The 14,153-nt window shown below is 31.5% G+C and overlaps 3 protein-coding genes across 3 annotated transcripts; 1 reads left to right on the top strand and 2 right to left on the bottom strand.

Moving 5' to 3' along the window:
• Positions 1-43: 43 nt before the first annotated feature.
• LOAG_07736 (hypothetical protein) lies at positions 44-3,533 on the top strand (the record flags this gene model as incomplete). The annotated part of the gene is made up of 9 exons (XM_020447525.1): positions 44-100; positions 175-299; positions 520-704; positions 789-1,103; positions 1,386-1,533; positions 1,640-1,884; positions 2,090-2,181; positions 2,386-2,586; positions 3,336-3,533. The coding sequence occupies 9 exons, from the start codon at positions 44-46 to the stop codon at positions 3,531-3,533; spliced, it is 1,566 nt and encodes a 521-aa protein (XP_020302254.1).
• Positions 3,534-4,237: 704 nt separating this feature from the next.
• On the bottom strand, positions 4,238-7,733 carry LOAG_07735 (fibronectin type III domain-containing protein; the record flags this gene model as incomplete). The annotated part of the gene is made up of 8 exons (XM_003143268.1): positions 4,238-4,897; positions 5,060-5,234; positions 5,375-5,694; positions 6,033-6,266; positions 6,510-6,637; positions 6,718-6,850; positions 7,259-7,397; positions 7,546-7,733. The coding sequence occupies 8 exons, from the start codon at positions 7,731-7,733 to the stop codon at positions 4,238-4,240; spliced, it is 1,977 nt and encodes a 658-aa protein (XP_003143316.1).
• Positions 7,734-12,598: 4,865 nt separating this feature from the next.
• On the bottom strand, positions 12,599-13,189 carry LOAG_07734 (hypothetical protein; the record flags this gene model as incomplete). The annotated part of the gene is made up of 2 exons (XM_003143267.1): positions 12,599-12,742; positions 13,022-13,189. The coding sequence occupies 2 exons, from the start codon at positions 13,187-13,189 to the stop codon at positions 12,599-12,601; spliced, it is 312 nt and encodes a 103-aa protein (XP_003143315.1).
• Between the last annotated feature and the right edge of the window lie 964 nt (positions 13,190-14,153).

The raw sequence follows: 14,153 nt of genomic DNA, 5'->3' as shown, positions 1-14,153 counted from the left end.
TTCTACTGAGGTAAATGCAAAATACAGACAATTTGCCCAACCCATGGACGTCGCATACCAGAAAGCACTCCAACAACTTGCTTTACGTGCTGTCCCTAAGGTTCATTTTTGTAATTAACTAATTAAAAGATTTATACGCAATTTGCAAATGTTGAAATTGGAAATGTATTTTAGGTTTGTCGAATTTCAACACATCTTTTCATGTTTCTTAAGTATTGTAAACTGATATCCGGCGAGACAGGAATGAAAGTGAATAGTAAAGGTTGGGGGCGAGCTTTACGAGATACCATCTCAAACTGGTAAATTTTAAAGCTCATTTCGTTGATTTGTAACAATTAAACATTGCAGTTCTTTTTTTCTGTTTAAATTTGGAAGAATAGATCAATTTCGTTAAGTGTGCTGTGACAAGCAAATGAATTCGGGAAAAGGCAAATAACTGTGGTCTCAGGTTTAAATGTTTGGATAACTTGTCGTATGTTAAATGCTTACTCTTTTCTGACTATCTTTATTCTAACTTAGGTATCTCAGTCAAGATCCGGAGCGGCTAGTAATGCAAGTTACAAAGTACTGTAGTCTTGAAGGATACACTCATCGAGATGTATTCCGGCTTAGCCATATTCATCCGGAATGGACAATGCCCCGTGATCATCAGTACTGGAAATATCATAAGGAATACGATGCTATATTTAAATATATTGCGAAAGGTATGAAACTACCTGACTCTGGAGTTTTTCCACTTAGTCTTGCTATTTTATGTGACAGTAGCATTTACGCGCATATTACTTAAGACAGTATGAACATGCGCAAAGGTGAAGAGATGTTAGCTAAATCGAAGGTGAAACAATGTAAATCAGATGATAAGATAGTGACAGTTAGAAGTGAACAACGAACCAACGAAATGGAAGAGGAAACGAAGATTGTGGGAAAGCGGAGGCTGATAAAAGTAGATGAGGCGGCTTTGGTTGAAAATGAAAAAATGACGAGTAAAGAAGCGTCTATTGGAGAAACATTGGAGGTTTTGCAATTCCTGAAGGATTTTGAACGGTTACAAGAGCTAACATTGGATGATGCTGATGAAGCAGTTCAACTGATCAATAAACATGGTAAGGCTTTTAGCGCCCTCTTGGTATGCATAAAATCAAGTTCTAACAGGTGACTTTCACTTTTTTAATTTTTTTTAATTTTCAATGAAATATTCGTTTAAAGGATTGATTTGTAAGAATTACAACTAATTCAGATCATGCGTTTACTATTACTTCGATAAGTACTGAATATATAAATATGCCGATATGAATTTTGAATTTCTAAATATTTCGACCTGGATAAGTGTTCCACTAATTCACAGTTGATAACTCTGTTCTATAATTCCCAAAGTATTATTTCAGATTTTGTATATGAACATATCCCAAACGATCTACTTAGTAGTAAAAAAATATGGGAAGCTCTACTGATAAGAATGCCACTAACAGTCATGATGAAAAATTTAGGTGCAATGACAGCTGGTGACCTTTTGGGGTCAAAAAAACAGCATCGGTATGTTTGTACAAATGAAGTACTTAGTTAATAATGCATTGTAATAGTTTAGGGGATTGATTTATCTCTTCTAATAAATCAAAACAATATTATTCATATTTAACAGTGTATACAATCAAATGGTTGTGGACAAACTAATGGATGAGAAAGAGTTGAAGGAAGCAGAAATTCATCCAATTAGTATTCTTCTAACATATGCGACATATTCCATAGGAGGACATGAATGGGAAGGAAAGATGAAATGGGAACCAAATGAAGATATTGTAAATGCTCTTGAGAAAGCTTTTTATGCATCTTTTCAATACCTTACACCTACAAATAAACGATATTGTTTATCGTTCAATGTGTCAGGTAATTTGAACTTAATTTAGTTTTATTCTTATTCTTTTTTTTTTTGTCTTATACTATATTATATTCGCTTATCAATTGTCGTCTTTATTAGTTGTTGGAAAGAATTCTGAATTTTCTGTATCATTAAGCAGTAGTCAAACTTTAATTATTTGTTAATTATTAACTTTAATTATTTATCTGTGAAGTATTTCTTCAGATATTTTAGGTAGTATGAATTCTCTAGTATCTAAGACCATGTTGTCATGTAGCCAGGCGGCTTCAGCCTATGCAATGACTTTTGTCCGGACTGAATCAAGTGTATGTTACATTTTTTTCTATTTTCTGTCCTAACTGGCTGAAATTTGGCTCTACTTTCTTGGCTCTTTATTTTATGAAATAAGTTCAGGCGTCTTAGCAGCATGAATCCTAAGTGATTTTTGGAAAGTGGTAACTCCTGTAAAGTGAACTGTAATCTAAGAAATATTATCCCATAATGAAGGCAGGACATTTTTGTTTTTTAAGGTGACAACGACAGCATTCTCGGATCGTTTGACACCTTTTAAATTCGATTGTAAGATGAATTTGGACGAAGTTGTTGAATTAATGAAACGGATCCCTGTGGGTGTGATAGATTGTGCTTTACCGATGATTTGGGCCAAACAAGAAAGACTGCCATTCGATGTTTTCATCATTTATACAAGCGACGAGACTTGTTATGATTATGTAAGTTTTTAATCATTCATTTTAAACTTAACTTCTGATATTATCTTTGCATTAGCAATGAGAATTAAGTATTCCAATATGGTTTCATCCAATGACTACATTTACTTCTCGATATTTATGCATCAAGGAGTGAAAAGAAAGTGTCACATCAAGTAAGGCAGATTAATTGTAATCATTTCGGAGAAATTAATTTTCTTAGGCTCAATAAGTACGTGTCACATTGATGTCAGGCAAAATATTTTTCCATCGTTTACAAGGTAAACAAAGAGTATGCTTGAAGGCTAAACGATCTAAATTCTCTCAAGTAAAAGTGTTTGATAGGATTCTGAAGAACTACGTCATTTTACGAGATATTGCGGATGATTACGTTTTTAGAAATTGTGATCGGGTTATCAAAGAATATTTGGTGCAGTTAAGAGTTACAGAGCTGCCTTTGATAAATGGTGATTTGCATATGCGGGAATGACTTAATTATGTGAATCACTTGTATTAATTATCGGACAGCTCCATTAAGTAATAAAAGCTAGTAAGAATCTGAGTATTTGGTGTTCAATGAAGGAACGGATTTGCTATTTTGAAATTAGACTCGGATCAGTCTTTTGTTGATTAAAATTTCGAAATTTGTAAAATATTCTACATCAGCCATTTCTATGGTACGTATTTGAATCGAAAATATCAGATTATCCTTTTTAGTTCATTCTTTTTAGTCGTGTTCTTTTTAACTTATAGATTAGCTGATTTTTCTTCAGGAACAGCCGTTCGTAGCATTGCAGGAGTATCGCACCGCGATGAATATACCCGACGCAAAATTAATCGTAATGAGTATGATTGAAACGGAGTTAAACAAAACCGATTCAGTTGATCCAAATATATTGAATATATGTGGATTGGAGTCCTCTGTACCTGATCTTATCAGGGAATTTGTTTCGGGTACTCTTTCTTCCTGAATTGTTCAGGTACATGTCAAGTGTTATTAATTTCTCACACTCTCATTATATACTCTTATTTCACGTATTTCTCATTATGAAAATATGTTATACGGTTTATTTCCGTATGTAAATCTTACCTATGTTTTCATTATACATATTTCACGTGTTCCATCACTAGCGCTTCATATTTCCATATGGTATATTAAAATTTCGTTGCTCCGGTCTTTAAGCCAGTATTATGATAACAAATATTAAAACACCGCAACAAAACGGATTATGTACATATCATTGTAATTAACAATAATTAACAGTTTGCCCAATCCCTTTTGTAAATTGGCAAAAATCAACAGTTTTTTTTAACAATTAATCGTAACATTTTGTGTATTTTTTTCCTGTCCATTTAATGTCTAAGGACCGAGGAAAGTCCTTTTCGTGAGAAAAAAAAAAAAAAGAAAGAATTTCGATATACCCTGAAACTCCTATAAAATCATGAACATAATGACAAAAGAGAAATGAATTCCTATCGATGAGAGGGATAGTAAGCAATTTCTTCCCGAAACTGGCGATACCATTAGAATTGTAAAATAAGATAGGGGAAAGATGGGCTGGTTAAGCATTAAGAATTATTTTGAACTCATTAAACTTCAAGAATTATCTTGAACTATCCACTTTCTCGAGCATTCCCTCTCCTCTTTGTTACTAATGTACAGTATCATACAGTATTATAATGTATTAACAGTAAACAAATACCTCAACAATATATCTATACAGATGAAATAGAAGGCTGTCCACCTAATAGCACTTGAAGCAACACTTTCTAATGGTAACTCGAGTACCGTAGCACCTGGAAACCTTTCATTATTATACAGAAGTCCGTTATCTTCTCTTATTACTGATTGCAGATTAATTTTCCGTGATATTTGATCATCGCCTGTATGATCCGTGATTATACTGCTTATATGAGACAAAGTATTATTCCGGAGATGATCAGGTAAAAGAGTCGATGAAAGCTTCTCGGAAGTCTTGTTCCGGTTGAATCGGAAAGATGTTGTTAACGTATTGCCAAGACCATTACTTGTAATCGTTTGTACATGAACATGATAGTCGTGATCCAGTTCAAGCTTATCAAATTGAACTGTGGTACTTTGTGGTGGCATAATCACTATTTGATTGTCCTTTGCACCGGATTTACTGAGTACAATTCGGTAGCCAACACTTTTTTCCGTACCATTAATATTCTTCCAGTTACATCGTACCGAATTATTTTTTGAATTAACGATGCAAGAGAGGGATTGAGAAGTTGGTTGATTGTCGCAGGTTAAAGTAATCGTTGATGGCGTTTTCTCGCAGCTTTGCGTCTCGAAATGAGCCTTTGCAATCATCTAAACAGAGAAATATCAGTCTAGTCTAGGCCGAAAAATATCAGCCTAGTCTAAGTGGAAAAGTCTATAAAACAGAAACATGACCGAAAAATTTTTATTTACAAATAAATTATAGTCCTTCTAATAATTTTTCAGAATCTTAATAATGTTAAATTTAATAACCTGTTTGTTACGACCACTAACAAGCTCCACATTATATGAGCATGCAAAATCAAGATCTTCCAAAACTGCGACACATTCTTGGACTTCCATCTGCGCCCAATCTTCGCCGGATGAATCCAAATCATAGTAAGTAATGCGTTTACTATCTTTTCCTCTGCACATCAACAAACGCCATCTGGAAAAATACCATTGTTAAAGTTCATATTGTCAGCTTATCTGTTTTCCTTAAAAATAACTAAAACATGAGTATCACTGAGAAACTTCTGAAATTTTCCGACACGTCTTTTAATTAAAAGTAACCTTTCTAAAGTTAACCTTATCATATATTTAATTCTTGTTCCGTTGCATAGACCATTCCTGAACCAACTCACTACAGTTTTCAAATTATCGTCGAAATACGGTGCCCTGACATCTAACATTTCCAATTTGGTATCAATCGTGATATCATCTTGCAGTCTATTTCGGGATTCTGATTCCCATTTCTGAATCGTTGTACTTGTGATATTACTACTACCATAAACACTACTACTGTTAGTACGCTCGTCTTTACTGACGTTCATTGTGTCTGTCCTCACGTAAAGTGTTGCTTTTTCTCCGTGTAATTCGCCATCCGACGAGTCTACTGTGGCGTAAATCTGCAATTTTTAATTTATATTCAGATAGATTTATTCATCTAATACATTAATGTGATTTATAAACAGATATCTGTCGTCAACAGGAAAATTGCAAAGGTTAGGTTGCATGCAATACACGCACGGGTATATGCGAGACGATGTGGTACCTAGTTAATAGCTGATCTAAAACGTCAATCGAATGGGACACCTGATATCTAATACAGAGGAGTTTTTCTAGTATGCTATTACATAACTAAATCGCAGAGTGAACCACTCTGCTAGAAAGTCTTAACTATTCATTATTTATCCTTCGAAAAACTCTTTAGAGCCATTAAGTGATACAGCAAGCAAATACCAACTTCAACTAAATAAACAGATTGAAGTTGTAATTGATGGATGTCAGCATACGAATGATATGCCGGTATTACAACTGACATCCGTTCACGTTCCATGAAACTGTCCTCATTATCAATCTCATCATCATCGTCATCTATCGTTGATCGCTTTTCCTGTTTTTCAACATTGTTCACTCGTCGTTTCAACATTTCCTCATATGCAATTGCTTGTTGTAATGTCGATTTTTGCCATGAAAGCTGTACAAAATCGATGCAAATTGTTTCATTTTAAAATTTTCAAAAGGAATTAAATCATCATAAGATATTACTTTGAAAATATTAATTAATCAAGTTATCATCATATCAAATCTGAAATTTGGAAAAAATTAAAGGATTTAAAATTAAAATTTTTGCGCCTTTACAAGATGTGTTTTCAATTCTGATTTGTTTACTGAAAACTATTAAACTTTCATGAATTCTTCACTTGTTTTGATTACTTACGATATAATTTTTGATCGGTAATTCGGAAATTGGAGGAGTCCATCTGATCCGTTGTTTCCAAAAATTGTGCTCATCAATTTCTGAGTTATCTAACGTCAAATCAAGTGGTTGTCCAGGTGCTTGAGGTTCTAAATTTGAAAAATTTTAGCATTTTTTAATTACAACTAAAATAAATGAATAAATTCAGAGATGAAAACTTCTCTCATACCCTTCGAAAGTTTGAATGGTTGACTGCTTTTTGAGAATCCCATACTACCGTATGTATTAACAGCTGCTACACGAAACATGTAATATCTGCCTGGTGCAAGTAAATGCTTCAAAATAGCATACATTTTGTTACGCTGAAATTATTTCAATCATTTGCATACACATATTGCAATTTTAAATTTTTACATTTGAAAGTAAAAAAATTATAAAAAAAGACTGAACATCTCATCGACTACTTGTAAAGCATAATCTTCTAATCTATTTTATTATTCGGTACTTATACTGGTTCTTATCTTTTGGTACGTTATTGGTGCCTAAAATTTCTAACATTATTGGTGCTTATCTTTTGGTACAACATTGGTACCTATTGTTACTTAATGGTTAAATTTCTAACATTATTGGTGCTTATCTTTTGGTACAACATTGGTACCTATTGTTACTTAATGGTTAAATTTCTAACATTATTGGTACTTCTATTGGTACTTATCTTTTGATACAATATTGGCACTTCTTATTAATTGATGGTAAAATTTTTAACATACAGTAACGATCGTTTGCCAATCGCTTATTGAAGTACCATCTTTATGTAAACTCCATCTCCACTGCACCACATACAAATTAGCATTTGAATTTGTCTGAGCACGACTCATCTGTTGCATGACCCATCTAACGATCACTGATCTGTTAAAATAAGCTATATTCCACTTATTTGCTCATTAATTTTCTTATTTGCTTATCAGTTTATCCGATCCATACTTTGATGGTTAATTAATTATATGAGTGATTTCATACTATTCTGATACGATATTTCAATCTGTACTATCTATACCTTTTTCGTTTTCGTTCCTGAACACTGATACTGGTTGGGATCGGCAAAAGATTCAAATCTCTTCCTCGTGGTTTCAGACATTGCCTACTACAACCTTCAACACAACATTTCTTCGCTTCAGGACAATCACCATCTAAGTGACACAATGCGGTACATTCCTGAAAATAACTTGCTTCCAGATAATTCATCCGTGTTCAGTTTTTACTTGACGGACATTCAGCATTATTTATTTACTTATTATTATTTCCTAGCACAATTTACTGGATAGTTTTTTTTTTTGACAATTTGATTTTAATTTGCTAATATGCATAGAAAAAACAAAAGAGACGGTAACTAGATTGGACATACATTGAAGGGAGCTAAATGTGAGTTATTGGGACAAATTCCAGGTTTATTCCGATATATCTCTTGTAAATAAATACAGGAATGTTTGCAAACTTCTGGTTCTCTCACATGCTGCAAAATATTACCATTTTAATTATAAATCTTTAAAATAGCTTAGACTATTTTAATGATAAAAGTTTTTTTAAATTAAAATAAATCTTTTTCATCACATAAATAATTCATTTTAACAAATAATTTTAACAATTACTCAAACTTTTCACCATAATGTAAATTAAATAATCGTAAAATTTTGAATGAACAACCCTCACTTTGCAAATATTTCTTTGACATCCATCCATATCCAATGTATGACATGCTGCGGTGCACTAAAATTATTTTAATAATGTTGAAACGAATTTGCATCGAATTTCTATCCCTTTAAAAGATGATATTTCACAGAAAAAAAAAATGGAAAATTCTTGAAATATGAATAAAAGAAGATTCGAGAAATTAGATTCGCTCTGTTAACAAACAATTTTCCATCACATTTTCTTTTTTTTAATTTATCCTTCCAATCAATCATTGTCACCATTCCCATGTATGTCAATGTTTTCCAACTACAAATGTCATATCGAATAATTCGCTCTTTTAAAATCCCAATTTCTTCTGTTTTTTTTTAAATCGTTTTCTAATATTAAAATACTGCAATAGTAAACTGTATAATAACGAAGAGAAATAATTGTTAAACCAATAACGACAAATATAAAATAATTATTGAACTAAATTTGAAGATTCCAGATGGATGTGTGTGTTTGGGTGTGTGTGCGTGAACGTGTGTGTGTATGTGGATGTGTGTGCGTGTGTACGTGTGTGTTCGGGTGTGTGTGGATGTGTAGCTGTTTTGTTTAATATAGGGTGTTAGATTTTAGGGAGAAATTATCTGAAGATATTGAGCAGTCTTTAGAAATAGCAATTTTGTTCAGACGTGAAAAATGCGTGATCATGTGATAAGAGACACTTGGAGCATTTATAATAAGTTGCAATAATGATCAACAAGAAATGAACCGAATATGGTGAATGAATGAATGAATGAATAGATCAATTCTGAAAAAAATTTTGTCAAAAGATTCCTTCTCATCTTTTTTTTCTACTCTTTTATATGACATCGTGTTAAGAAAGTGAACAAATTAATGAATTGAAAGTGTTAATTACAGTATTGCAATTATTTCAATCCTATTCTGCAATCATCAGCTTTGATATGACTTTCACGTGAATCCACGTGGAATTTGCTACGTGAAAACACGAAAATTTGCATGTGCTATTTTAAAAAAGTCCAACAATTTCATTTAGCATTTCACTTCATTGCAATCCTTTGAAATTACTTGTCCATCCCTATTCCATCCAAATGGAAGGATACTAGCGGATAAAGCTAGTTAATATAACTGAAGAGATAGCAATGGTCACAAGAAAATAGTATTGAATACTATCATCATTTGAAAATTGATTCATAATTGCTTATCAATCATAAGTGATCAAAAAGATAAGAACAAGAATCAGATGGTTAAACTATTCCTTGTTTACAAATTCTGTTTATATGAAAATGCAAACATTTCAGGTATTATTTTTGGGTTTTCATTTATGAAAAAGAAATGATTTTTTGATATTTAGAAGCAATAATTTTTGTAGAAGTACTTAATAGTTCATCAATTTGCCACTTATGAAATTTATAGGTAATTTAAAATAAGTTTAGTGTAGAAAAAAGTCAGCATGAACTTTGATCTGTATTTACAAAAGTCAGCATGAACTTTGATCTGTATTTACATTATTTACTAACTACAACGACAATTACAAGTAATTCCTTCGATAAGTGACATTTTCCGCATCCCTAATGACAAAGTTGAGATTGCATGAGAGAGATGGTGTACTTCAAAAGTATGGATCATAAAATGAAAAGGAATCATCAAAGAAATGGTATGCAAGAGAATCTATAATTGCATTTATGCTAAAAAGGAAGTAATTCAAGCAGTTACAAGAGTGAGAGTAAGAGAGGGAGAGGGAGAGAGAGAGAGAGAGAAGGAGAAAGAGAAAGGGATAAAGAGGTAAATCTGAAGTATATGGAAGATAAAGAGAGATTATTGTGGAAATGATACAAGCAAACCATAATCTTCTTTAACAATCTGATAATAAAATCTTTTCATCTATGCCGCCAATCAAGCACAAATTCATCGTTGAAAAGGAATTTCGATTCATTCCCATTTAAGTTATTTATTTAAATTTAGTCATACAAAAGAAGGGAAGAAAAACCGGAAGAAGTATAGAAAACGAGAAAAGGAAGTGATAAATGTAAATGGATATGGTTATGATTGGATCACGACAATGATAGTGTTGAAGAAAGATTACCGATAGTGGCTATTTTATGGATAGCAAGCGGAATACATCAAAACTTCATTGCTTCTTTTTTTTTAGCATTCATCCTAACACTGGATGTTAACTTTTTTTCTTTTTTTTTTACATCGATTCTACACTGCTTCACTGTTCCATTTGAATAATAGAGAAAAGAAATATGCAAATTTTTCCTCTTTACTTTTTTTAAAATGAATAAAAGCTATGAATGATAAAAAGGAAAAAAAAACGACTGTAAAATGATTGTTTCTTTTTAATTTAATGATTACCATATTAATATGAAAGGTTACGAAGTAAGTAAAAAGGCATTTGTAGTTTTTGGAATTAAAATTGTACGATCACTCCAGTATGTTCTTAATTAATAATTACATTATCGATCTTTTCGATTATCATCTTATCAGCTTAATTGCTCAAAAAACCTGTTTTTTTTTTTTGGATATATATTAAATATTCGATGTATTTATTGATTTTTCCCATGATAAATGAATATATCACTGTATTTATGGTGACAAGATATTCAACACCTGTCATTTTCTGCAGACTATATGGACTATATGGCTCAAATTCGATATCAATTAAATACTTTTCTCTCTTGTTTTTTTTTTTTAAAATTTGCTTATTTGCTTTTATAAGTCTCTTTTTTTTTGCCTTGCATGTCAAAGATATTCGACCTTCATTTATTTCCTGCGATAATGTTGAACGACAATTTCTAATCCCTCTTCAATTTTTATGTCTTATCCTGAGATGATCTTTGGTATGCATTCCATCACGATAAATGATGAGGAAGAGAGGAAATGCTTAGACTGTTGGAAAAATAACCCAAACAATAGGATTAGGCCAACAAAGCCAAAGAAATTATTTCAAATGCTAGCAAAAAAATGTTTCATTTATTGTTCCATTGGAACGATATGCCAGCAGCTGTAGGCGCTTTTTCTGATTTCAGCGGCAAAATTATCATAATTAAAATCGAATTGAAATTTTTATTACAAAAGAGAAAGAAAAAGAAAGGATAGAAATTTTATTCAAAAATATTAAAAATTCAATTCTTCCTGTTCATCTATTTCTTTTGTAATTAGGGGCTTATTGATAAGAAAAATTACATAATATAGGATTAAAATTGCTAAAGATATGAATTAATTTCATTAGCTGGTGTTGTAGGAATCTTTATCTCAGTAGAATAACATATTAAATGTTAGCTATATTAATTATCAAATTAAATCGAAAATATGTCATTCCCTTCGTTGAACTGCAATAATTCGTTCATATTTGCATCAGATTTGATATTTCATTCACCTTTCCCACTATCCTTTCATTTCATATATTAAGAAAAAAAAAGTTCGAATGTTAATAAATCACTTTTCCCTTGAGCGGTTACAAATGGCGCAATAATAAATGAACAAATTGGTCGGTTCATATGTTTGAAAAGGATGAAAACAAAGGTGGACGCTCATCTGATGACCATCACAAAAACAATATTTTAGAAAGATTGAACAACATGAAAAAAGATGAAAGGAATGAGCCGCTACATTACCTATCAGTTAGTTAGGATTTTACATTTCATCGTGTCTATCAAAAAGACCGAAAAATAATGAAGTACTTTCTTTCAGATTTCAAAGGTATATTATGAAGGAATGTTTTAAGCACAAGTGATCAATATGTATTCCAACAATGAATAAATATTGCAAATTATGATTTAATTAACGGTTATTTAATTAGCAAGGAACTCTAGCAATATAAAATAGCCAAGGTAAATAATGAAGAAACAATCTGAATGATTGAATTTGCAGAAGAAAAACATAAAACCTTCCAAGAATTATATCGGGATATCGCCATTAACTTTTAACACTAAAATTTTCCTCATTGATAACAAAGAAGATAAAACTGAGCAATGATTTTTGTAAATTAACAAATTAACAATCTGTATTAAATTCGATATGATTTCATTCTTTGTTTAATTCTTAAAAACTACATTTTGATGATTATATTTATGCCATTTTTAGGATATTGTAATTGATTTTTAGCTAAAATTTTTCCTATTGATAATTAAAAAGATAAAATTGACTTTTGGTCTTTGGCTAACAATCCCCTTCCCTCCTCCCCCTCAAGCTGATAAGTTATTGAGCTCGACAAGATTTTTTTCTGATCCCTGAAAACTATTAAAATAAAAGCTTCCTTCTCATTGTTAACGAACGAAGCATTAAGAATAGAAAGGCTGGGAACATTCGCACATTTTTAGTTTTATTAATTTCTGGCTTGCTAAAGGCTCACAAGCAAACATTGATAAGAGGATTAAACATATACTCCATCAGTGTTCTCCTCGACCTCACTAAATAGTACTACCCTGACCTATGTCCCCAACATATCCTTCCTGTTTGTTCTTCGTCTTCTGGAAACAACTATTTGAATATGGTAAAACTGAGACTTCTTTACCTTCTACACTATCTGCTAAAGCTGATCGAAGTTTGACACTCTAAACATCAATCATATCAGATGATATTAATTCTAAGCGGGGAATAATTGAATCAATCAATATATTGCCATTATCAGTTACCATTATTATCACTGTATCATAAATAAAATAAAAAATAATCGATATATCTTGCATATCATTTATCCATTAAAAGAAATCGATATTTTTGTTTGGCTATTTAACGTGTCCACTTTTGTCCGCCCAATCTTTTTCATCTCATCGTTGCCTACAATTATGAGGCTTTTGAGTGTAGCAATATAGTATTATATTGATGCTAACTAATATTTTCATTCCTGTTTGAAAGAGGTCATCCATTGATAATTCATTAACAATGGAGTGAAAAAGTATTTTCAGATGCATCATCTCATCTCTCTTATAAGTGGCCAGATAACAGACCAGATCATTTTTAATATTTTGGCTTAGATTATTCACTTCACAGCTGGACATTCTCACGCTAACACATCCACAATACAATCAATCAATAACCCATCTTTCTACTTTATAATCATATTTATATATAAATATTTTATATGTTACTTATATATAAATAATAGACACACACACACACACACACACACATACATACATACACACACATACACACACATACACACACATACCACACACATACAAATATCTATAGCAGCTACTTTTGTCTTTTCCTAAATTTGAAGGTGCCTCGTCCAGTGGTGTAACGATTAGTACGATATCCGTTTTCAAACTCCCTTTCCGGATTAAATCCTAATTCTCCATTATATGTTACAACTTAAACTATCATCATGACTAACTGATAAGGTATATACTTGATAGATATGTTCATGAATCATTGTTATACTTAGAAGTCATTACGATTGCAATGATATGATTAGTTATCAATATAAATTTATTATTTTAGAAAGGGAAAAAAAATTAAAATCATTGAAAAGAATTAGCATACTAACCTATTAGACATTTCTGACTCTTTCTATTGTATTCAAGAAAATGACCACTTCCTTTTTAACTTGAAATGCTATTTTAAAATTTAATTGAAATCTTAAACTAAAATTTATCGAAATTTAGTCGAAAAATTAAAAAAAAAGAAGTGAAAAAATGAAAGAAAACTGATAGATAAGTGGCTGTGTTTGAGAATTTGCTGCACATGCAGTTTATTTGCACTTATTGCTGCACATGCAGTTTATTTGCACTTATTGCTGCACATGCAGTTTATTTGCACTTATTGCTGCACATGCAGTTTATTTGCACTTATTGCTGCACTTGCAGTTTATTTGCATTTTATACTTCAAAATTTGGATATAGAATGCGTAGAAGTAAACGATAAAAGAAATGAAAAATAATTAAAATGAATTTACAATAAAAGAAATCATACCGAAGAGCAATTTCGATCTTCTTTGCAAATATTAATGATGTGATG

This window comes from Loa loa (assembly GCF_000183805.2).
Source record: "Loa loa unplaced genomic scaffold supercont3.19, whole genome shotgun sequence".
Lineage (NCBI taxonomy): Eukaryota > Metazoa > Nematoda > Chromadorea > Rhabditida > Onchocercidae > Loa > Loa loa.
This window is presented reverse-complemented; position numbering and strand designations above follow the sequence as displayed.